We start from the raw sequence: 26162 nt of genomic DNA, 5'->3' as shown, positions 1-26162 counted from the left end.
TGACAAGCAAGTCAATCTGCACCTTATCTTAATGGTGCTATTGACAGAAATGCAGCTCTAAAACACACTCACTTGCTCTTGGCTCTTTGGCACAAGCAGATTGTGCTGTAAGGTAATGCTCAAAATTATCATTCAGGCATGGGCAGCTCATTCCCATCTCCCACCTCATCTCTCAAATGAGCTGGCTCAGCATTCAGTGGCTCTGCTAGTATAGCAGGAGTTTGCACTGCATTTAATTCACTTCAGAGGTCCTGCCACCTGCACTCATTAATGCATTAAATAAGAACATCATTGCTGGCAATGCAACCTAATTGTGTTTATCTAACCCTTCTAAACAAGGTTCCCTGCAGACTCAACATGAAGGCACAGCTCAAAACAGCAGCGTCCATGCCTTGCAGTGTCTGCCAGCAGCAGGCACCAACCTCCTGAGGTGAGCCTGAAACAAGGATGTTGAGCCACTGCCCTGGATTTTAAGCTTTGTACTGCTACATGGATTTGCTTAAAGAGAAAAAGCTCAAAGTACATGTATTTGCAATGAGCATCACATGGACTCAGGCTCAAAACCAGTACAAGCAAAGCTTCATCATTTCTCAAGGCCTTATCAGGGAAAAGCTGAGCTGCCTGTCACAGAGCGATGGAATTCTCTGCTGTAACACCAACTGCTCAGCATTTTCCAACACCTGAGTCAAGGACAAATCAGTCCCTGCTCAGCAGTGCTCAGTGCAATCCCAGCCTGCTGCTGATCAACAGGCCTGACTGCACAGAGCCCTAAGGCAGCTCTGCAGCTCTGCTGAGGCCAGGAGATCCCCACTGCAGCCTCAGAGCAGTGAGGAGCTCCAGCCCACTGCCACTCAGGTCTTCCTTTTCAGAAGGAGCCAGTAATGCAAGATCCATATCTCCTAAATTGCACTGAGGTGATGGTAAAGTAACTCCTTAACTCCTCAACTCTGCCCCACTGATGCTGCAGCATTATTAGATAAAAAGTGATACCTGCACCCAAACCACTGTGAGAGGCTGTCCCATCAGCCTGTGAGTGTGGGCAATCTCAAGAAAATCAGTTACTTTTCCAAAATCATAAGTGCACCTGAGATGTGAAGTCTAAAGTAAGGCAGTAACTGTGCTGCAAAGGCCCATCCAGCCCTGCTTTCCCTGCCAGCCTCCCCAGAGCCAGCCATGTGATTTACCCACAATCTCAGCCTGCAACCAGGCACAGGAACACAGCCTGGGCTGGGCTGACTACACCAGCAAACAATTCCTTGGCTGCTGAGATTTTGTTTTCAGACAGACAGGCTTCCCAGTTCACTGAAGCAGAACCCAGGATGTACAAGCAGCTTTCGTGGATTATGGTAATGAGCATGAACATGGCCATTTTGTAAGGAACCAGTCCCAGGAAAACCAGGATATATGGATATATGCTAGGGTGCTCACAGCTTTAGAAAGTCCTGCAGCCTGATCTGAGCTGGCTTCAGTACTGACACTGCCTGCAAAGCCAAGCTGGGGTAACATGGCTGTATTTAAGCTTTTCCTGATGTAAAAACCTGCGACCCAAGAAATGGAAATGCCATGCAAAGCAGATTGTAAATTCCTGCGGAACTCCTCCCTTCCCCCAGGGGTGAGAAGGTGCCCGGGATTAAGGTTATTGTTCCAGTCTATCACAGCCACCACAGCAATGCAAACAGGGCCACCAGCACAGCCCAGGCCACTGCTTCAAATCCGCACAGCCTAATGCTGGGGAACCGTGTCAGTGAGAAATCAGAAAAACATGATTTTGGGAGCATCTTGTCACAGGAAGCTCACTTTTCACACCATTGAACCTGAATGCAATTTTAATAAGCTTTCCTATTGTTCCCTTAATTACCCTCTTTCCAGCCAAGAGGATAAACTTAAATTATATCAGGTAGTCCTAATTGAGAGTGAGGCACATTAGTGCAGGACTTAAACCTTTGAGAACTACACTTCTACAGAAGATAGGCAGGACAAGACAGACTACTCAAGCAGAACTGAGCATGCAGTCCTTAAGATTATTTATGTTATTTAAACTGAGTTATACTATTTGATCCATGTTGCATGATTCCTATCAAAGATGCAATAACAACTTTTACTCCTGCTTAACATTTTCATTATGAGAAAAAGATCAATCTGAAAGCACAGATTAGACTCAACATAAAAAGCATAATGAAGTTAACTGGTATTTTCAAGGGTGCCCAAGAGACAATTCTTTCACGCACCTCTGAAATTTCCAGCTGATTAGATGGATGAATTAATGGTCTGCAAAATCTTTGGTCTTGTTATGGGCAGGAGGAGCCTGCCTCAGTTACAGATCTGCTGAGTTTACTCAATAATCTGCTACAGACAGGTGTGTGCTGCAATCAGTCCCTGGCCACAGCAATCATATGGACTGAAATCACATTTACAGTAAGGCACATTCATCAGTTCCTTGGGTTCCAGCTTCTCTAGGATGCTTTGCAAGGCACTGAGAATAGAAAGCTTTTTTCTTTTCTTTTTTTTTTGTTTGTGTTAAAACTAAAAACACACAAACAGCCTCCTCAACCTCCACAAACTGCACAGAAATTCTTGCCTTCTTGGACTACAGGCAGGAGAGAGTCACAGAAAATGGAGTGCTGGCTCCATGCTGCCTGCTGGAGTGCACAGAATCCATACAAGTGGCTGAATGCATGCTATATATACACTGGAGACCAAGGGGGAGAGAAGGAGTGCACATTCCACACATGGCTACAGTCACATAAAAGATGTTGCTAGAATTTTGTTTGCTTGTTTTACACAAGACAGATTTTTCCAAAAGTTTCCTGGGTGAGCTCCTCCCACTGACAGCACAGCAGCTCCCATGCTATTAGGCATCCTTCATGTGGTGAACCAGTGACAGTGACCACAAGCATTTCATCTACATAAAGTCTGAAAATAAAGTGCTAGGAAACACTAGACTTTACATAAACAGTCACCCTACAGCAAACTTCAGGAAAGATGGTTAGGGGAAAAAAACCCAACAAAATGACTGCATCCCCTGCCTGGCTCTATTAAAAGCAGACATTTTCCTCCTCCTCAAAGCACCTTTTACTCACAGATGCAAAGGGAATGGAGATGCATTTGCCAAAACATAGTACCAGGTTCAATAGAAGCTATTACAGTCACTGACTTCTTTGTTAAAGCACCCTGAGCTCTGTTAGCACCAAATGACTTCTGCTAAGATCTGCTGCATGACAGCAAGAAAAGGCTATTTAAAGATTTTAAAAGGAGGCAGGAAACTGTGCTGGATTTATGCTTTTACACTCACACTGAGGAAAAGCACTGTGACAAAAGAAGACAAATCATGAGAAAGCCAAGGTGAAACATATATATAAAATATATATATAACATGCATATATATAACTTGGAATAGTATTTATATATACTGTTATATATATATATAAACATAATGTAGTATGTTATGTTATATATAAACATCATTCCAGTTCATCATGCAAAAGGAATAACCAGAAAAGTAAGCTGGAACTACAACACATGTGTTGTAATCAGCAAGTTGGTACCATCTTTGTCTACTTTATCTCTCCATAATTTATGAAATCCTGTTATTCCTGAATGTTGGGGGTATAGCTGCACCAGGAGCATCTGTGGTACAGTGCTGAGATGCAGGTCGAGCGAGAAACATTGTAGGAGGTGCTCTGTTAAAAATATCACTTTTTACAATTTGAATCAGACAGCACCACAGGCCCCAGGTTTCATTGAAAACCTGCTTAAGCATGACTGTCTGCAAGAGCCCTTTTCTTTTTCGACCTGCAGATACTGTAACCACCCTGCTGACACTCAGTATCTCAAGCTGTCCCTCCATCACCCTGACTTTGCATCAGCACTGGTGCGACCAGCAGGACCAGGGCAGGGACCGTCCACACCTCAAACGCTGTGTCCAGCTCTGGACCTCAATTCAGGGAGGAATGGAGGGGCTGGAGTGTGTCCAGAGAAGGGAAAGGGTCTGCAGCAGCACAAGCCCATGAGGAGCAGCTGAGGGAGCTGGGAAGGGGCTCAGCCTGGAGAAAAGGAGGCTCAGGAGGGACCTTCTGGCTCTGCACAACTCCTGACAGGAGGGGACAGCCGGGGGAGTCAGGCTCTGCTCACAAATAACAAACAACAGGACAAGAAATGGCCTCAAGTTGTGCCAAGGGAGGTTTATATTGAACATTGGGAACCATTTCTTCACCTAAAGGGTTGTCAAGCCCAGGAACAGGCTGCCCAAGGCAGGAGCAGAACCACTGTCCCGGACTGAAATGGTGATGGGCACTGGGAATGAGATAAAAGACCCATGATGTGCACTTGGGCATGAGGGATTTAAAGACATTGTGGCACCTGGGGACATGGAGGGATTTAAAAGACCCAGATGGCACTTGGGCAGAGATTAAGACCCATGTGCACGGGACATGGAGAGATTTAAAAGACCCATGGATGTGGCACTCGGGGGCATGGAGGGATTTAAAAGACCCATGGATGTGGCACTTGGACAGAAGGATAAAGACCATGGTTGGACATGGGACATGGAGAGATTTAAAAGACCCATGGATGTGGCACTTGGGGGCATGGAGGGATTTAAAAGACCCATGGATGTGGCACTTGGGGGCATGGAGGGATTTAAAAGACCCATGGATGTGGCACCTGGGGACATGGTTCAGTGGTGCCACTGGCAGTGCTGGGAGAATGGCTGGACTCAGTGATCTTAAAGGTTCTTTCCAATCTAAACAATTCTGTGATTCTGTGATGTGAGGGGACAGTAGTCCAACTCTTGAGGATGGGGCAGTTATCTCTACAATCAGTAAATACCTTGGATTCAGCAGAAGTGGCCAGCCAGAGCTCTAATCACAGCACACGGTCATGATGATACAGAACTGTGGCATTACTGGCTAAAGTTTGACCAAGAGTGCCCACAAAAACCCTTGTAAAAGTAAAAAAAAAATCCCAAACAACCTCCATGAAACAGCTTTTTCTCTGTTCCCTGTAATTTCTCTGAAAATCATTAGTTTTGTGCCAATAACACATAGCTCACCCCATAGACTACAGGACTATTTCCATGCACAAAATTGCAAAATCATGTTGGGTTTCTCAGAACAACTGAGAATTTGGTGTCAGTCATCTCATGGTCAGACTATCACCCTTACCAGCTATTTCAAGATACCTGACATAATTCTGTGGAGGGCAAGATGGACAATTGTCACCCTTTCAGTGAATGTGTACCATAAATAATAACATTTCAGGCTACAATCAATGTGCAGGTGCTGTACAGAGCAGCCATTACAGAAAAGTGCCCAATTACCTCCTGTAACCCATTTTTCTTTCTCTTCTGTAACCAGCTAAGCAAAGAACCACAAGCCTGCATCTATGAAAATCCTAAATCCACTCCCTATTCACAAAACCCTTTGAAGCAGTGTGAAAGGACGTGCCTTGGACAACATAAAAGACTCACTGGGAAAGTTTAAGCACCTGTGCATCAAAAATGAAACTAAATTTGGTTAGAAAAAGATAACAGTTTGCTTCACTTAACTAAACATATATCTAAGCCCTGAAGGCCTGCCCACAGAGAGATAAGCAGGCTGAGATAAGAATTACTACCTGAGATTCTAATTTCTTCAAAAACAAGGCTCTGAGAATTGCTGTGACCTCTGCAACAGCTGAGCTGGGAGTATTTATTGACCAAGACTTGTTGCTTTGTGATGCTGCACTCTGCCCAGGGACAGCAATGCTTTTCAGAACTTCAGCTTTTCTATAGCACAAAGCCTCACTGCATCACCCAGTACAAAACAAATCACTTCAACTGCAAAATATTGAGAAGGATGTCTCCCATTTCAGTAAGTAAAATAACCAAATCAATGTTCTCTACCTTCACGAAAATAAAATAAACCCTTACATCCCAAGGGGAATAATCAACACAAGTATTTTGCTCAAAATGATTATGTTGCTTGAATTAAGCAGTCTGAAGCAGCAAGGTGGGCAAAAACACAAGCACAAAAACCACCTTTCAATCACAAGTGAATTAAAATGAATATTAGTTTGAACAATTGTCATAAAACCACACAACAAGCTCTGCAAGCTGTCTGAGCTGTCACTGGAGATTAGGTACTATTCACCCCTCCCTTGCAATAAAATAATAATAATAATAATAAAATCATCCAACATTTCCTGTTCCACTCCCTACCCTACAATTTTTCCCCTAAACAGCACTCAGTAAGCAATTCCAGTAAGAAGCCAGTTATATCATCCACTTGGGTAGTGCTATCTGCACCAAACAAAAAACTGCACTGAGGCTACAGGGAGTTCTGGAGGAAAGAAGACAGATGCATTTTATTCCTTTTAGTCTAAATACACATCACAAGCATGTGCCTATCACCATGGTAATTTAAGAGTCGCTATAATGCTTTTCCTTACACAACTCTTTGGCTACAGGACACAGACAGTGTAAGTGCCAGAGTTTTGAGAGTGCTTGGTTCATTTTGGAGATTACTGCCGTCTAAAAGTAAAGGGTTTTCAGAATTTGCTATTTCCCTTTCAACTGCTCTATTGCTCTGAGCAGTTTAAGCACAGAAATCATACTGAAGATCTGCCCATAATGTCCTTTATCAAATACACAGAGAAATACCTCATGGCTGGTAAAAATCACTTGTATACATGAAGAGATAAGCAAAGGGTCTGCAAGTAAATGGTGAAGTCCAGAACCCACATTTGTTCTTCCTGTAATGAATCAACTCAATCTGAAGAAAAGCAAGACGTGCACTTGGCCAAACAGCAGCAGGATAAGGAAATAAACTGCAGAGCTGCCTGCAAAAATGCCTCTGGTATTATCCACTATTGTTCAGTGAGAGGAAAAGCTAGAAAAATCACTGTTACTCTTTGTAACATAACTGACAGAAAACTAAATTTAAAAAGCACTGAGATCATCTGCAAATAAAGGAGTACAGTGATCTCCCCCACTGCTCCAATGACAGAGCAACCCATTGTGATGTTTGGTCATAATTAATCTGTAAGTCACCACATGAGTTTAGATCTGGAGGACTGGTTCCTAACCTCAGAGTTACCCTGAGCTCACAAAACACTTGCCTTGCATGCTTTGCAGCACACTCACTGTATTTAATATGTGCTGTCATGTTTAACACTGCAGATACACAAAGGAGTTCATCTGTCAGCCAAGACTGAACCAGAACTGCCTGTGTGCATATGAGAGTGAGCTCATGTTTGAAATAATTAGTTCAATTCAAAGACAGTGGTCTTACTTCTACTTCATGAATTTAAATTTTCTTCTGTAGGGAATTTCGTAGAGAAAAAGTTCCAGCAATTATTTCTCTTGCCATGTTCCACCAGATGCACAAGTAGCTGAACATCAGTGTTGTGGGGTCCCTGGCATTGCCTCAGGTATTGTTCCTGCACTAGGAATAATGTAAATGCAGTTTTAGTAAAGGCAAACTCACACTGAAGTCATCAGGAACTCCTCATATCCAATTCGGTGGAATTTTTATTGACTACCCTGTAAATTCCAGATTACTGGAAGGATTTTCTGTCCTTCCCCTGAAATACATCTGAGTTAGCTGGAAATCCTAATCTTTCCTGGACTTGCTGGGATGAATAACGGGAAACTGGGTAAAATTCTGTGTCTCACATGGATGGCTCACTGGTTTTGTCTGCCTTAAAAATAATCTCCCCAAAGAGATATCAATTGTGTCACTCAATCTCGTGTAGATTTATTTTAACACAATCTAAACCTGATTCTCTGCTGTCAGAGGCATTTCCTTCACTCCACCACCATTTCTTCTCTTCTGCCATTTCCTCTCAGTCTCACCCTCGTGCCAACAGTACCACCCAAACCTCTGCACAGCAAGGCAAACCAGGTGATGGAATATTTATACATCTCCTTTTTGGTGGGACTAAGTTGCCAGGCAGATCAGATCCCTTAGCTTGCCTTCCAGATGGCACCACCAGCACAGAGAAGGTGGAGGGGGAAAAATATCAAGCAGAGAAAGGAGAGAGGAAGGTACCAGCAAAAATGTTGCAGGTTTGTCATGGACTATAAAAAAGACAGAGCACGTAACCACAGACTCAGATTTAAGCATCACATGATGCAAAGACTGCATTCTCCTTTCAGAAAACAAACTGCAATTCATTCATTTTGAGAAAAGCTCTGGTCTTTATCAGGCAAATCACATCAGCCACATGCTGATACTCTCAGGCTGGAAATTTTCAAAACTTCCTGAATCAGAGAAGTCACCATTTAAAAAAAAAATCAGCCTAATTATTTCAAATCCCAAGTCACTCAGCTGTGTACAAGGGGACAAAACAAAGATCCAAAATGTTTTCTGCATTCCAGCAGGAGCCTCCTGTGGCCGTGTACCCATGGCAATCCTCCCATGGCAACTGGCAGGGCCCATCTGCAGGAGCAGGAGTGGGTTTGTGTTTGTCTCAGATGGGATACACAGGCTCTGCACGCTGCAAAATCAATGCTGTTTAGTGCCTTTGTGCTTCCTGAGCTTATTCACTGAATAACCTTGAGAAAGCAAGTGCAGTAAGATGGCTGAACAAGGATTATGCTTCAGGAAAATTCAAAATTGCCATTTCTTGATCACAGTCAAGACCTTTTCTTTATGCTCCCTGTTACTGTTTAGCTGGAATTGCATGCACAATAAAGGGTTTTTTCCCTTAATGAGAAGGCACCCAGGTTACACTGGGATTTGCCTAACACTGCAGATCACCAAGCTTAAAACCAGATACCCAACACAGCCAGACGAGATTTCAGATGGGCAAAGAGCGTGTGCAGGCAAGTGTATCTACTTAAATACTACCAGCAGCACCAGGCAAAACCACAACTTATGAATAGCTACATCTCTTAAAAGCACCAAGTAAATTAGCTATAATGGATGTTTCTATTGAGCACAGTTGCACAGGGCTTCCCTCTACGCCATTTCATCAAGGTTCAAACAAATTGAGAAACACTTCCACACAGAGGCAGATTTTCAAGAAGGTATTTTAGCAAACTCCTTTTGAAGGCAGCAAAGTTCACAGCAAAGTTTGGCCAGACTCTGGGATTCTTCTCCCTGCCAGCAGCAGGCACACACAGATGTACAGAGAAAAGATCTGTGATCCCTCAGTCCCTGCAGACATCCCCTGACAGCAGCACTGCACTGCCCAGCCCAGGAAAAGGCAGCGAGTGAAACTCAGCCAAGCAGCTGCTGGGGGGAAGGAGCACAAACACCCCCAGGCTGGTAAGAAAGGCTAAAAAGGAAAAGAGATCCCAGAAGCCCAAGCCAAAGAACTACAAAATGCTGGTTTGGTTCATATATTATCTTCTTTAAAGCACACAGAAGAAGATGAGCATTTTGGTTTTAGGCTCCAACAAATGGATGCTAAAAGTAAAACCTTCAGGAGGGTTTGCTCTGTAGATATCATGCTGTGAAGATTCAACAGTCATTTTATTCTACACATCTTTCCCACATTTTCTTATCTTTTTTAGCAATCCTTTCAATTGCTGTCAGAGAGCTAATGGATAAATTGAGTTAATTTTTCATTCAAGTGAGAACATTGGAGGCTGCTTCACACTGGAGAATTAGCAGTGAAGATTCAAGAGCTGTATTTTTGTATATATGTCTTTATTTTACATTCCTTACATCTCTTTATTAATGTTCTGATTTCACTCTTTGAAAATTATTTGAGACATCAAGCACAGCTTCACTTTCAGATTCTCCCCTTTGAGTAAAACAGCACAGAAAAGAGAAAAAAAAGAGCAAACCAGGTAAGATATTATAGGTGCTACTTCTTCAGTGTAATGAAACACTGCAACAAGGTCAGGGAATAAATTCATGGAGTATCAAAATAGCAGCTCACAGAAGAGCAGGGGAGAAACTGCCAGAACTGCTGAGAAGGGTGTTTCAATCTGCTAATGGAGAGCCAGCAGGAATAGCAGGAGGCTCCCTCTGAAGTTGCCACCCTGCCTGAAGAATTACCATTATCGACAGGTTTTCTCCAGATTCCACTATCCCCAGCTTGGCAGGATGCATCTTGTAATAATCCTGCTCAGCCCAATGCCAAAACAACCCCAACTAGAAGCTGCTCCAGTCTTCTCCAGAGAGCCATCAAAGTGCAAATGGTCAGGAATGTGCATTTTCAAAAATGAATTTTTCAGCAGCAACTATAAGCCAGTCCCAAGTGTCTGTTCATTCACCTTATTGTCTGCAAAAAAGCTGAAGGGTATTCTCAAAATACCATCACTATCACCAGCTGTTTACAAACTCAATCCACACCTGATGAGGATTGATTCACTTATCTTTTTAAAACATAAAAAGCCTCAATGACTAAAACTTACATTACAATTGATCCAGAAAAATCTTGACAATTATTTCCAGACAAATTATAAGCATGTTGATGTCAGAAACCAAGCCATGGTATAATCAAAAGAATATAATTAGTAGGCTTTTAAAACAACACCATTAAGGTGAAGGGTGTTGAAGCCCACCACAAAAGTCACCTCTGAAATTCTGATGACAACACAACATGGTTATTACTGGGTGCCCATCCACTGGGCAGAGAGAAACAAAGAGGTGGTGCTGTAATTGTACCTCCCTCAGCTTCACATTTCAAAACATTGGAGTCAGCTTCAAAATATGCCATTCATTCCAAAGCAGGAGCACTGGGCACAGGGCTGGCTATCAGAACACAAATTCCTGCTCCCTTCCCAAGAGCTCCTGTTGCTTTGCACACCAGCACGCTGCAGGTCAGCAGCACGTAGGGCAGATTTCATGGAGTACAGCCAGGGAAGAGCTGCCTCAAGTCTGCCAAGGTGCTAAATGTAGGAGCCTCAGGTCTTGCCTACACCCACAAAAATCAGCTTTCAGATCAAAATAAATTAATCTGCATCAATGACATCTACCTTTTGATCAATATTGGATAGGGGTTTTGTTTGATTATTTTTATTAAAGGCTCCCCAGGGTGAATTCTGGCCCCATTTCCAGCACAGCATTACAGAAGCTGCTCTGTTCTGCTGTCTAGTCCTTACTATAAACAACTTCATGTCTCTGAGCACAGTTAAGTTACAGTGAATTTTTTTCTGTGTGTCATATGGCAAACCACATCTTCACCCAGCACCACACTCTGCCAGACAATTCCACCCTCTCATTTATTCTGCCTTTCAGCTTTTCAGTGCTGAAAAGCCCTGCAGTTGCATTCCCAGGGGTGTTAACAGACCTGCAGAGAACATTTAGTAAGATGTCCTTAAAGGCTAAAATTAACCATAAAGCTGCTGTTTATTTTGAAGCTTGGGAACAGGGAGGTGTTTTATGTGTCAGAACGAGTGGCCTGACACCAAAAACCTGATATGAAAGTTTGCCACCGAAGAAGTGGGCTGGCACAAAGAGCAGACGAGGCTTTTATTTAAATCAAGTTGGCTGCCTGCACCAGAAAGTTTCACTATCAGCACTGCAGATGCCTGATACCATCTGTAACACACAGCAAGCCTATTATGTTATTTTGTTGTGTGTGTGGTTGTATACATAAAAATAAGGAGAGTTAAGAGACTTTATATAACACACAACAGCCCGTGTACCACGGCTGCTCTAATCAGGTATTCCAACCTGTGGAGGTCTAGATCCTATCTTAACCATTTCTGTACCAGCCAAGAAATATTTATCTTCAGAGAAAACGTAAATTACGTGCAACACGTGTGTGTAGCTCATTTGTATCATCAAATCTTAGAAGTGCAAAAATCCCTTTCCATGTTAGGCTGATCAATCTGTTAATTTTTTAGTATATTGTCAATATTATGTTTTGGTTTTTTTTTTTCTTAAAACTTGAAAATTATCAGTATCTGTGACTTGAAAATAAATAACCAAAACTTAACATGCTACATATATAGACACTCCAAAAGCTAAATAGTTATCTGGTTTGTACATAGCTAAGAGGGGCCAGGAAACAAATTGTTTTAGTTCCAAAGAAGGCTTTTTTAAATGAACTCAGTCTCTTTTTGACTTTAATATTTCTGTATTTTAATTTATTTTCCTAAATAGTATTCACTTTTTAATCTTCCATTTCAAACTTCCTTGCATTCCATATAATAGCATTGTTTTTCAAGATGTCTTTTTTAAAAGGATCACTACTTTGAACTCCTGTAGGTCACAACCCCTTTAGCATGTTTCAAATCCTGATTTCTCTCTGTGGAGATCAGCAAGAGAAAATAGAGATCCCACCAAGAGAAGAATAGAGATGCCGTCCTCAAGAGCCAAGGGGTGTTTCCAGAAGGCCAAGCTGAAGAGAAAGGAGTGCATCACCTACACAAACCGCCTTGCTCGAGCTTTTACTGTGTCACACAAAGGGAAAAAGGCTGTGCTGCCAGGGATCAGGCCCCTGGCAGGGATTTTGGCCAGCAGCCTCTGGGACACACCGGGGCCATTGCACAGACACGTGGACAACGTCAATAACATCACTATCAGCTGCAAGTAGACACAGATGACCAGCCAGCCACTCCCTCCTCCCAGCCTCCTTTGTGTCAATAAATCTTACCCTGGCTGTTTGAGCAATGTTTAATCATAAACAGTTGGGAACATGCTCCAGAATATAAACAAAGGTGAGTAGGAGAAAAATGGAGAGTGCAGTACTGAGAATCGCTGACCACTTGCTGCTGAGCCAGGTGACAGAGAGCAGAGAAACAAAGAGCTGCTGGGGAACAGCACACAAGCACCTGGTGCTCATTTAAAGCAATGACCATGCAACAACATTAAAGTATCCAGGACTGCAGCCACGGAAGGATTTCAAGGACTAAATGCATTAACATTCTTGGTTCTCTTAAAAAAACAAACAAAAAAGCAAAATTAAATTGCTTAGAACACCCACTCAGATGCATGGAAATAAACTACCCTCATTGATCTCATCCCACTGCGATTTACAACAGTCATCTTGATTCCCTTCTGTGTTGCTAATCAAGCTAAAATTAACTCCTCTCCTGCTTACCACACATGCTAGAGCCACAAACATCAACACAGGGGCAGCAGGATCAATGGTTTCTCTCTACAAGTGCAGCCCACCTTGCTCATGTGGTAAACGTGTATTTAGGATTTACAGGATCTCTCTCCAGGGATTTTAACCACATTTATCATGGGGCTGGGTAGCTGTTTAGACTGGGTGACAGAATAAGTAGCTCTACACTTCAAACACTCCTGAACAACTTCTAGTCATTACTGGCCTCTATGGAACTCTAAAATAGGCTGGAAGGAAGTGGGGATTTCAGTCCTGTTCAGCCAGTGTCCATCCTGGAAGAATCAACATCACACTTCTCACTCCTACTCTGACTAAGAGCTGAGATGTGTCTTAAGGCAGCATCTCCACAAAGCCCTGGAGGACTCTTCATTCCCAGCAGTTTGGGGCTCATTCAGAGGACACAGAGCCTTGTTTATATGGTTGTCACTCTAACAACATGGGCAAAAACAAATATATCTGAGTGTTCAGTTCTAAAGCAGCTTCATTTTAGATCCCAATGCGATGTTTCAAGGGAAAAATGCCAAAACAAAACTAAATCCCAACCCTACCAGATAACAGCCATTAAACAAAGCTGAAGTACACATCAAATTGGCAGGACTGTGGAGTGGAACAGAAGTTTCAAAGAGAAAAGCACTCCATGGAGATAAATATACTTCAAGTGTGTGCTTGACAGCAGCCTAGGTTTTATGGTATTGGAAAAATACAGCACAGTGATAAACAAGGTTAGTCCATCCACCCCCATGGTAACTAGTGACCCACTAAGTAAATCCAAGTGCACAATGAAAGGCAACTCTTATGAAACAATGCAGGATGACATTTAATTCTGAGTTCTGCTCTGGCCACCTCATCCTGCACTGATCCTTCCTCAGACATCAAGTTCTGCACTGTAGGGCTGAAATGGCAGACACTGCACAGCCTTGGGTCAGGAACACGTTTTGCTCAGCCCTTGCAAGGGCTCAGAGGTCTGACGTGTAGGATTCCTCATTTCCCACTTTTCCCAGTCCTAAGGGAGCTCTGCCAAACCACAGCTCCCAGTCCCACTGACAACACGTAGCCCCTGGCTGCTCCAAGGCTCCTGGATTTTGACTACTCTGGCAGCACCAGGCAGTGAGTCTGACACTGCTCCCCAGAGATGGCACAGAAACACTCAGCACCAGCTCTGCAACACACACACATGTACCCATTGTCTGCTGCAGTGAACCAGAAAAGGCTGCCTAGCCCCCATTCACACTCAATTTTTCCCTGCTCCAAGATAAACCTTAAGATAAGAGCCTATGTCTGGCTTCCATTCTACCACAGCAGAGACCACAAGAGTGACTCAGCCTCCGCCACCACCTCTCATTCCTTCCCTGCTTCTGTGAAATTCAAGAGCCCTTCTGAGAGTCCTTCCAAGCCTCTGCTGGTCCCACTGATCTTGGTTAAAATGAAAAAGGTCAATATTAACTATTTTCCTTCTTTGCTCATCTTGGCAGAAACACTCAACTATGTTTCCCCCTCAATCATAAACCACAATTAACACCTACCTCAGTGCCAACAAAAAGCCCCATCAGCACCCACGTTCAGAGGAACTTCCCTATACCAGCTTCTACACAGAGTTCTGTTTTCAATAAGAAATTAAACAGTACACCTAGAATTAAATATGTACTGACAGAATGGAACTAAATACAGGGCCACAGTTGGCCTCTACAAGAAGCTCTGGTTATTCATTTCCATACCTCACTCAATACCAAGAATTTTAAATCTTTGCTTAACTGCCATGGAACTTTCAGCTGGCTGCAGATCCTGCCCCTTTCACCACACAAGTCTGGCCAACTTCAATTCTACCCCCATTTTCATCCTAACTCCCATTGCCTCAAGAAGACCCTTCCTTATTACTACAAGCATCCAGACTCTTGGGGAATTTTTGTACCCTGGAGAATAAGGGGAAATTAACTGTTTTAAAATAGCAGTTCATAAAATCTCCTAATAACCTTTCCAGAGAGAGGCACTTGTTTCAGCATCTTTGCTGGATACACTAGAGCAGTTTGGTTCTCATGTAAAATCTCATTTACAATGCCATCAACTTTCTTCTAATGGGCCATTCATCATAGCAGGGTTTGCTATCAAGTAGCCAGCCCAATACCTTGAAAGGTCTCACACAAGTCATTTAGCACACTCACCCTTCCAAAGCCAGGGAACTACCTATAAACACATTAGGAAAGGCTGTGCAAAACAAAATCACCTCAGTAAAGCTCAGGAAAAACCTCCTAATTTCCACATATATATGCCAGAAAAAGCCTGTGTGTGGGATGGTACTAACCTTTGAATTCAATCAGGCTCTCTGAGAGGGCTCGAACACGCAGAGCATGACTGTGATGTATTTTCCTTTGAGGCTGGTTCAGTTCATTTAGAAAGTGATTTGGAAAAGCTAATGTACTATTTATGTATGTTATAAAAAACTACCCATATGGAGTTAAAACTTTGCAAAATGTTCACATAAGTCCGTTCCCCTCCCTCTGAAGACATTTCACAATCCATTCAATACCCAGTAGAGGAAGCCAGGATTACTGTTTTAAAACAGCTCTGAGGGTAGTTTAAATGTTTGAAAAGCTGACAACTTCTAGACTCAGAGCCAAATAAACATTTGGGGCAACAGTCTCTTACACAAGTGTCTACAAAGTGACATCCACCTGCATCCTTCCAAATACTGACATTTAAAATGAAGGATAAAAGAGAATCCCAGGCACAACCTTCCCTCCTACTAAGAAAGAGAATAATTTTACTATGATTCAGATGATGATGATGTACTGAATTGGCTTGTGAAAGACCACCTAGCAGGACGTGGTTAAGATTGCAAATAATAAAAACAATCACAAGATTTCTAAGGTATTTTAAATTCTGGCAATAAAACTGTGCTGAGGGGTTTAGTCCTTGAAAAGAGTTTAACCAACTGTAGTGACAATGACTCTTGCAAAACACAGCACATGTGGAAGTTGTCACCCCAGTGGTTTCATTATTTTTAAACTACAAAAATTTTGGAGAGTTATCTTGTCATATTAATGGCATAGCTTAATGCTCCCTTTGCTTCAGGAGAATATACAGAATTAGGGAAACACTTCAGTGGATGTACCTTACGTGGAAGATTTATATGAACTTCACAGTTTGCAGTATCAGCTTTTTGGGCAACAGAATTCTTGGCCATTTTCTGCTATAGGATTTTAACAGGAATTCTCATTCTTGCAACAGAGAACAAAGCAGGAAGAAATTGAGAAGAAACTGCAGTCTCTTGGAGAAGAGGATGTACCCACTTTGTGACAAGAGACCTCACATTCAGAATCAATATCCACCAAAACAAACTTGTTTCCCAACTTCATCCTGTGGCCGTTTGCAGCGATTTTTACACAATTGTAAACAGATGATGTGCAAGTCTAAACTACTGGATTGTGCCTATTTTCAACAGCCAGTCAGCATATGCCTTGTTTACACATCATACACACAAAAAAATGATAGCAGTTCTTTTACTGAACCACTTTCTCCTAGGAATTCCTATGCCTGAAGGAAACTTCAGTGCTTGCCTTAATATTCCATAAAGGCATTAGCAGCAAAGCATGTGCCAGCCTTTGACTTCCTTTGCAGGTCTTCCCAGGACTAAAACAGTTTCATTATCTTGTCTCATTAGACGGTGTCTGAGGGAGAGATGGGAAAAGAAGAGCTACAGTAATTATCCAGCTGAATGGACAAGGCAGAAGGAGGCAAAGCCACCCAATTGCCAGGCTTGTTGAGAGCCAACACCCTTTACACACGGTGGGCAGGCAGCCACCAGCACCACGTTACAGCAGCCATGAGACAATCAAAAAAAGGAATGAGATCAATAAATAAATAGCAGTTGGAACATCTCCCACACCAAGAGCCTACCCTTACTGGCTTGGGCTACGCCTCAAACTGAACATGAAAACCAAAATCATTTTTGGCCTACCCATCAGGTAGAGACAAAATTTGCTTTCTGTTTCTAGTCCTTTCCTCCTCCCACACCATCAGGATTCCGAGCATGTAAGAGTCCAGAGTTCTTGTGCCCTCGAGAGAGGAAAGGCCTGAAGTTGCTCAAGAACAATTCCTTTAGCAAGTGCACAAACTGGCTCTGCAGGGAGTCCAGTCCTGCTTAGACAAACTGTTGGTGGCTGCTGTATGTGGCCTAAAGGGAGATAGAAGATTAAAACAGTTTGTGTGGGAAGATTTCCCAAGGCTCTCCTTGAAGTGGCACGAAGCAGAAAAAAGGGGTACAGCTCCAAGGTTGTATTTCAGAGAGAGGGGGAGGGATGTCCTTTTCCACAGTGCTTACACCACCTCTGCAAGGCTTTTTGTCTCCTCATTCTGTCCTAAAAGCTGGAGTGGATTGTACTTGCACATGAAATCAGGCTCTTACGCTGGAAGATTCCTGGGGCAGGATAATAAGTGGTAACAATGTGCTTAAAGTTTCCTTCCACTTCTCCTCCTATCCTAATCACACAGCATATATTAACAGAACCAGACAAAGAATGTCCATCTTTGCTCCTTCAGCTAAGGCAGAGTTCCTAATTAACTTGTACATTATTTCTCCCCAACTGTCAAGATGTCCTCAAAGAACATGAAAATTACATATCTGGTACATTTAAAGAAGGGAGGAAAACCACCAAAGTAAATTGCACATGCACAACAAAGGACAACCCAAGAAATTAAACTCGCTTTTAAGTTACTAAAAATAGACAGGATGGGAGGGAAGGGACTATCAATCAAATCTTAGAGTTGCTGAATATTCAAAGAGCAGCCTTGTAATAGACTGCTCTCTCAAGACTGCTTGAAATTTTTATGATAAAAAATGCAGGAGGACATGAAAAAAGGAGCAGAAGGATAACGAAGAGCAAAATACACATGACAGAAGTGGATACAGAGTATTAATTAGGCCATTAAGATACTTAAATGTTTTACTGTCCAATAAAATATGTATTTCATAAAAATTAAGTGCCATGCAGAAGGAATGCACACATGCATTTACTGAGCTGTTCTGAAGAAACCAAAGATGTGAATTACTAGCAAAAAGCATTTGTGTACAAGAGTGAATAGACATTAGTAAAATTGTATTTGTACTATGAAAACAAAGAATATACAATTGGATGGAAATTTTCACTCACATTTACTTAAGGGAGAAATTCATCTGCTCTATAAGCATCTCATCAATCTGCTTTTATGAGGAGTCTGCAGTCAACTGAAATAGGGAGACTTATAAATACTTGAAAAAACAGTTCAGTGATTAATACTGAATTATTGACTGAAGTGAATGCATTAAGACCAGACAATAATTTGTACTCACAATTAGTCGATTAACCACGTCTGGAAGTACATCAAGATGCCTTTCCATAGCCCACATTCAGAAGACAGAAAAAAAATGCTTCAGCTTTTTCATCTTGCAAATTTGTCAAAGAAAAAAAATCACTGCAAAAATGACACCTCCACATTTTCCCTGATTTCAGTTTTGCAGTCAGAGCCCATCAGCCATTTCAGATGCATAAAACAACATTTTAACCTAAGTTTACCTGTCAGAAAACACTGCACAAGCTCAGGGGACTTATTAGGCATTTGCTGCAAAGTATATTCAACTGTAAGAGAACAAAGACCTTCAGCACCCAATACCCTGTGGATATTCTTTCTTTACAGTGGATATCTCAGTCATGAGACTTTCAACCTCAGGAAACTCCTGGATGTACAGGGACTGAACCAAGGATAATGAAGCAAAGCTGGTGTTGGGCATGGCTACGTGTGAGAGAAGCCTCTGTGCTCTGGACAGCTATTAAGGAGAAGGAAAGGAAAGAATCTGTACTAAAAGCAAATGAGAAATTTTCTCCCTTTTCATTAACATCACCAACTCAAAAGCACATGATTTTTCTTTTTTTAACCACAGTTCCACTTGGATTGGAAAGCAAAGCTGTCTCATCCATATCCAACCAGCAGTGAGGTGAAGCTTTTCTGGTGAGGGAGCCCCTTGGCTCTGATGGCAGAACACCCAGACCCTGCTCAGACGCTGAGCTCGAAGGAACTCAGTAAATCACCACGTGCCAGAGGAGCTGATATGGAGCTGAGTGCTAGCAGAGATCCCCCCAGAATAGGAAAGCCAGCTGGAGGGAACTGTCAGCTCTCTGAGTGGTTTAACCAGCACCTCACCAGCCTGTGTCCCCTTTGTCACCCCAGCCCCAAACCCTCGCTGGCTCTGCTCTCTGACATCCCTGCACAAACTCCTCTCAATAACAGACACTCATTACCACACCTGGGCCAGCAATAAGCCTTTATTTGCATGGCATAAGTGGCAAATTCAAGTAGTTCCCTGTTCTCTACCAACATCCTGTTGCCACATCTACTCCTCCAGGCAACTGCAACACCAAGAGAGAGAATTTGGTGTCCCGCAGAACAGCTCTGATGCCAAATGGCCAGTGGAGCAGTGACTGGGAGCTTGCTGACAAAGACAACAGGCACATTAATCTGCTTGTCATTTATGCCCTCAGTTATTCAGTGCAAGGCTGCCCATCACGTTTTCTGGAGAGGGAGGGTAAAAAACAAAGCAAACAGCATTATTTTGATTTGTTACCAGGACAGATGCTCTACCGTGAGTATGCTCACACAGCTGGCACCAAAATAACTAGGATATGAATTACTACAGATTTCATCATTTTTATTCCCCATTTTCAGAAAAGCAAGAACTTTCACACTCATTCATCCTCTAGATTTATATGAAAACAAAACAGTACCCACAGGAAGGAACCCACAGTCACCTAAGGATACATGCCATGATTAAGAGTTTGCTAGCACAAAGAAGTTACACCAGCACAACTTGAATCCACATTTATGACTTTATAGCCGAGACTCCACACAAAACTGTACAAGACAAGTGTGGCATGTTCTCATTAGATTAATCTTTTCATAATCAACACATCAGCTAGGCTGAACCAAGCCTGGTTTAAAAGAATCCATAAGGACATACACTGAGTTTTGCATAACCTTAGTTTATATTCACAACCTGACTTACAGCACAGCTATTTTTGAATCAACAAATTGAGCAGCAGTTTCACATGAGAGAAACTTTCCCTTAAACGTTTAATATAACTCATGACAAATTGAGCTGCTTAGCCAAAAATTATTACTTGACACGAATTCCATAATTAAAATCAGGTAATCCTTTATCACATCTTGCTGCGCAACAAAAAAACCTGTTCTCAAAGACAGTCTTTGAAATTAAGTAAGAGCATGAAAAATACAAGATGAAGCACTAAGAAAGCAAATCTTTAAAGAGTTTCTAGCAAGAGTAAAACCACCATCCACAAGCTGTAGCACGGCAAACAACGTATTTCAAACAAAGAACAAAACCAAGAAAATTGTTGCAAATGCAGGTAATGCAATATTTAAAAAGCAAAACTACCTGAGGAGTTACCAGAGACAACATACATATGCAGCACTTCAGAAACAACTAGTTCTGCAGTGGTGGCTCTGTGGTCACAGCATTTCCTTGGTGAGCACACAGGGTGTGCAGCTGCCCCCAGCTGTGAGGAACCCTCCCCTCGCTCGTGCCCACCGCGATGGCACCGCTCCGACCACAGCGAGCTCACCAAAACATCTCCATTTCCCTACAATATCGCATCTTTTAAAACTTGAATTAGTGCCTGGAGTTTCTGGCTGTCACACTGTACAGCCACATCCCTTAGAAATTGGATCTAATTCTCCATTTTCTGGTTGCTGAGACACCCCCACTACCCAAACAACAAAGGGAACTCGTGTACTCACAATATGGAAAGATTAATGCACGTGTAAAATTCTGCAGGATCAGCACCTTGGTGTGTGGTCAGAGTATTGGACTATTTATTTTTGTCAAGTTTATTGAGCACCTAGAAAAATCCTATTATAAATAAAGCAGCATGCTCTTAATAAAACTTGACATGCGTGGTAAGTTTTCAATTTATTATGGGGTATATATACATAACGTTTTTATTTTAACTCAGTGTTTTAATTTGATTTCCTACATCCATATATTTACTTCCCTTTAATTTATTCTCAAGCTAAAAAAGCTCCTCCATTTATTTCCAAAATGCTAAAAGAACTACAGGTTTAAAAACTTGTTTTTATGCTTAGAAACCTCATACTGAAAGAACTCATTTACACTGAAAAACAGCAACTTCAGGCTCCATTTATTATGCTACTGCAAAAATTCTAAATGGTCACAGCAGCAGTAAGCAAATATCCCATGAAACATTCCCAGACAAGCATCATTTTCCAATCTATTGAGCTCACAGTTCAAAAAGCTCAAGTGCTATTATCAGGCCATGCTCAAGCAACACTTGCAGGTTTAGTCAATAGAACTTTTGTATTTAGGAGCATCTGAAGACCTGACTCAGAGCTACTTAAAATTCAGGTTAGCAAGTTAAACTTTCAACTGCTACAGCTCCTTCTGTTCTGGGGGACAAAATAAATAAATAACTAAACAAATGCTTATTTTAGTTACTGAAGTGTCTAACTTATTACTGCCAATTATTTTTAAAACAGAGTCAATTTTGAAGAAAACAAAGAGCAAGTTAATAATTCATCATTAACGTGATCCTGTAAACACCTGATTACACCATAAATTTGAAGAAATTACTGTCTTCAACAGGAAAAAATACTGCACTTAATGGTTCCTGTTTTATCTTACACTTTTGTTGGTATCAAGAGTTTTTACAACCTAGTGCATATTCTCCTGGTAGTTTTGAGTTCCTCTCTTTATTATAGAAAAATACCCAGATATTTATCTACAGATTTCCAGCTCCCACCAGCACAGCTAAAAAAAACATCACAAGCTATAAAAAAGAGTTTCTAACAAATCCTTAATTTGATTTGAAGCACTTATTTTTGATGAAAGTACTTCCATCATTTCATCTTGATTTATATTTGTAATGTCTGCTGTAGTGTGGCACTTATTAATTAAACTGATTAAGGATCTTCAGCTGTACCATAGGCCCTCTACTTTCACCCACTTTGCTCCTAACTGTCATTAACCTCTAGGAAATGTCCTCTTTGTTGGTTATTACTGTTTAATTACACTGTATAGTTATGTCATCACATCTGTGAAATACAACCTCCCATAACAACACAGCTGTGGAATATGATACTCCTGCCCAGCAGTAAAATCCTGGTTACAGCAGAGAATCCACACACACCACGTTGATGGAGGAAGTGATAGAAAGCTTTTCAAAAGCCCTTGATTTTGAGTAGGGCTGTTGAGACAGGAGGTAAGTGCAGCCTTCAAGAGAGGCCTCAAACTCCCCCTCTTTCCCCTCTTTCCTCCCTTCCAAGCCCTCCTGACAAGACCCTCCACACATTTCAGGAATTACTTCTAAACGTAGAAAACTTAGAAAAGAGAAGTTCTACACAGAAATAGTAAAGCGAGAAGGAACCTCAGAAAACAGAATTTATGAGCTCATCATCTATTTTTTGATGAACAGTATGAACTACAACTGAAAGACACATTTTCCTGGAACCCTCTGCTTCCATTCATGATCTCATGATGCACAAGCATTTCCTCTGCTTGTAAAGTAACAGCAGCAGTGACTGCAGTGGTCCAAAGAAAACAGCACTGTGCACATTTCTGCCATTCTTTACAGGTATGGGAGGAATAGGGATGATAACCACTCAAACAACTGGTTTTTAGAATATTACCAGTAAGGGCTCCCCACATCACATGGACTTCCCTCTAAAACATTGGATGGAATGGTCACTAAATCCTGAAATTGAACATAAACTACATTCTGCTGGTACACGGAAAAGGTGTGGCTGTATCAAACACAGCAGGAGTGTTACCATAACATGTAGAAAACATTGTGTAAAATCTGTGTACTCACAACCTGTCCTCACTTTGTCTTCCTTCTGACAACATTAGCTGGCAGCAAGCACACAGGCTTCTCTACAGGAAAGAAATGGCACTTTATGTTTACTGGGGAGAGATTTTTGTGTGTGTGTGTGTGTGTGTGTGTGTGGAGAGGGTGACTGGGAGAGAACTGCCCGATTTTTCAAGAGTGGAGATAATGAGATAAGAGCGGACAGTTTCAAGCCTCAATCAAGACTCTGTGTGCCAAGCTTCAACAAGATTTTGTTTTTCCTGGTCTGAGTTAAAAACTCTTGACTGGCCAGTAAGGAGTTGTTTACCTGATAGAAGCAAGGGGGCAAATTCCTTTAGATTGATGCAAAACATTTTCCTACTCTGGAAGTCAGAAAGGGAGGAGCACCAAGTTTATTTATGTAGCTCAACCAGCAGCCAAGCTATGAGGATGCCTTATTGTGTGGAGTTCAGAAGTGTACATTAAACTCCTCCCTTTAAAGCCACGCAGAAGGCAAGCTGCCATTCCCACTCCAGGAGTCAGGAGCAAAGGGGACAGAAATAAGCAACGAGGTTGCTGTTTGACATAGTTTTCTGTCACAATGCTTATGATTAACCAAGTGAAGAAACAGAATGACAGGGAGCAGAGAGCTTGCACAGATACCAGAGCCAGAGGGAACGACAACAGAAGTGCCCAGGGCTTCGGGTGGTCTTGTTTTACAAAGCCAGATTAATTAAGCAGACACTAAAGGACATCTCTTTTAGAAAATGAAACACGTTAGAAACCAAAACGCCTCAGAGAGTGAGCAGCTAGGGAGCTATAAGTAAATTACTAAGTACAAAATGAAGCAGCCTGCAGAGGAAATGAGTAATTAAAAAACCTCCCCTGAGCGACAGGCTGGCGAGAGAGAGGGATAACTCCAGGACCCTGGTGCTGGAGGTAAACAGTACCTAAGCCAAAACGTGACAGATGAAAACAGATGTTTTATACAAACAACAACCCCCAGCCTCCTGCCTTTACGGTGCACTCAGAGATGGCATTAGGCACAGTCAGTCTGGAACAACCTGAGGAGATGCACACAGGAATTACATCACCCACCCCTATCACGCTGCTGCCCTGGGGTGAAGCACTGCAGTCACTGGACAGCACTCAGCAACTATAAACAATGTTTGCAGAGGAAGAATAGAATAACATCAACCTCATTCTTCTTGCTGCAAGAGAATTAACACAGCACAGACCCTGGTGGCACAGCAAACCCTTCTGCACCCCTTTCCCCCTCCATAAGGAAGCAAAGTCACCCTTGGGCACCTGCTGTCCTGGTGAGCAGCATCACTCCCAGCCTGACTCCCTTTCTTCTGCTGCTCCAGAGAGACACCAAGAACAACACCTAACTTGCCAACCCTTAAGTAAGCAATTCTGGCAAAGTGGTTTCCAACTTTTTCCACTAGATCTCTTCCAAGGAAGACAAGCCTTGGGTGTAACAAGTTTTAGCCCACTGAGAGTCTTTCCTTCTTCTCTTTCTGAAACCCTTAAGAGTCACCAGTTGAACATGAGTGTGTCTGCAGGCAAGCATGGAGGATGATGACCATGGGGACATCCTCCAGTGAAGGGCTTACACTTCTTCACACTTTTCCCCTAGACACGGCTCTCTCAGAGGGAGCAGCCCCAGTCCCAATGAACACCATCCTCTTTCTCAGCCACAGATGGCAGCAAGGCTGGGAAGGTGAGGACATCCCATGTTGATGCTCAGAACCTCATCAGGCAGATGTCTCTCAACAGCACCTCAAGCCCAGACGAGTGTTCTTCACCCACTGTAACCAACTTCAGGTTGGGACCTTCACTGCCCCCTAAGGCTCTCTGTGAGCAGAGGAATGGTATCTCAAGCCCTCCACCTTGTTCAGAGGCAGACCCTCACCATCCCCTGAGACCCCTGGTGGGCAGGGGGACCCTTGACCCGTTTCCTCCATCAGCTGTAGCTCTTCACCATCACCCCAGGCTCTTCTCCTGGCAGACACACATCCCCTGCACAGGACACGGGCAGCTCACCGCCTGCTCCGTGGGTCGAGGGACCCCTCCCCGTCCCTCCTGGAAGGAGCCCCCGCTCTGCCCAGCCCCGCATCCCCTCCCCGGGACAGAGGGTCCCTCTCCGCCCGCCGGGGCCGTTCCTGCCCTGCGGAGCCGGCCCGGCCCCGCCGCCCCCGGCCCCCGGCACTCACTGCGGCGGGAGCTGCAGGGCCGGGCCGCCGCGGCGCTGGAAGGCGCCGTCCACGAAGACGCCGTTCTTGCCGAGGCAGCGCAGGTAGAAGTGCGGCTCCTGGAAGCTGAGCTGCAGGTGCCGCCGCGAGATGAAGCTGGAGTGCCCCATGTTGACGTCCACCGAGCCCTGCGAGGAGTTGCGGCCTATGGTGACGGCCGGCTGCCGCATGAGGAACTCGAACTCGCGGCCCTGCAGCCGCGCCAGCACCGGCCCGGTGCAGGCGGCGGGCGGCGCGGCCGGGGGCGGCGGCCCGGGAGGGGGCGCGGCGGCGGGGCTGCAGGGCGCCGAGCGCAGCGCCAGCAGAGCCCGCGCCCCGCTACTGTCCTCCCCGACTTCGGCCATGTTCCCCGGCAGCGAGCGAGCCAGCGTGCCGGCCTCCGGGGCGGGGCCGGCGGGGCGGGGATGGCGGGGACGCGGGGCGGGGCGGGAGCCGCGCCGGCCGCCGCCTCCCCCGGCAGCTCCGCCGGGCGCGGCCGCCCCGCCGCGGTCCGGGGCGCGGGGCGGGGGCGGCAACGGCGGGCGCGCGGCGCCGCCTGCGGGCCAGGGCGGGCAGCGCGGCTCGGGCAGGTGTGAGGGAGCGGCGCCGGGGCGGTGCTCCCGGCGGTTTAACCGCTCCGGGCCGGCCCCGGCCCCGCCGCACCGACACCCCCGAGCCGCGGGGCTGCCCCGCCGCACGGCAGTGCGCTGCGGGATTTCTGCGGGCAGGGGTTCTGGTCACTGACATGGGCTCGCTTCAGCTGCCTCTCCATGGAATCATAGAGTGGTTTGGGTTGGAGGGAGTTTAACGATCACCCAGTTCCTGTCCATGCCATGGCAGGGACACCTTCCACTATGCCAGGTTGCTCCAAGCCCTGTCCAACCTGGCCTTGAACACTTTCAGCCACAGCTGCTCTGGGTACCCTGTGCAAGAGCCTCACCTCCACAAAGGGAAGAATTTCTTCCCAATATTTCACATAAATTTCCAATTTTTCAATTTGTACCCATTACTCCTTGTCCTGTCACTGCAGTTCCTACTAAAGATGCTCTCTCCAAACCAGCCCATAAACAAC

General features: G+C 43.9%; 1 protein-coding gene across 1 annotated transcript in view; it reads right to left on the bottom strand.

Annotated features, from left to right (window-relative positions):
• The window catches only part of FOXK1 (forkhead box K1), a 55299-nt gene extending 29844 nt beyond the window's left edge, over positions 1 to 25455 (bottom strand). Inside the window, exon 1 of the mRNA XM_064725752.1 lies at positions 25073 to 25455. Within this exon, the coding sequence (XP_064581822.1) occupies positions 25073 to 25455 (383 nt within the window). The remainder of the gene's footprint in view (positions 1 to 25072) is intronic.
• Between the last annotated feature and the right edge of the window lie 707 nt (positions 25456 to 26162).

This window comes from Zonotrichia leucophrys, chromosome 14 (genome assembly GCF_028769735.1).
Source record: "Zonotrichia leucophrys gambelii isolate GWCS_2022_RI chromosome 14, RI_Zleu_2.0, whole genome shotgun sequence".
NCBI classification, from domain to species: Eukaryota; Metazoa; Chordata; class Aves; order Passeriformes; family Passerellidae; genus Zonotrichia; species Zonotrichia leucophrys.
The sequence above is the reverse complement of the archived record's forward strand: the minus strand, read 5'-3'. Positions and strand labels throughout refer to the sequence as shown.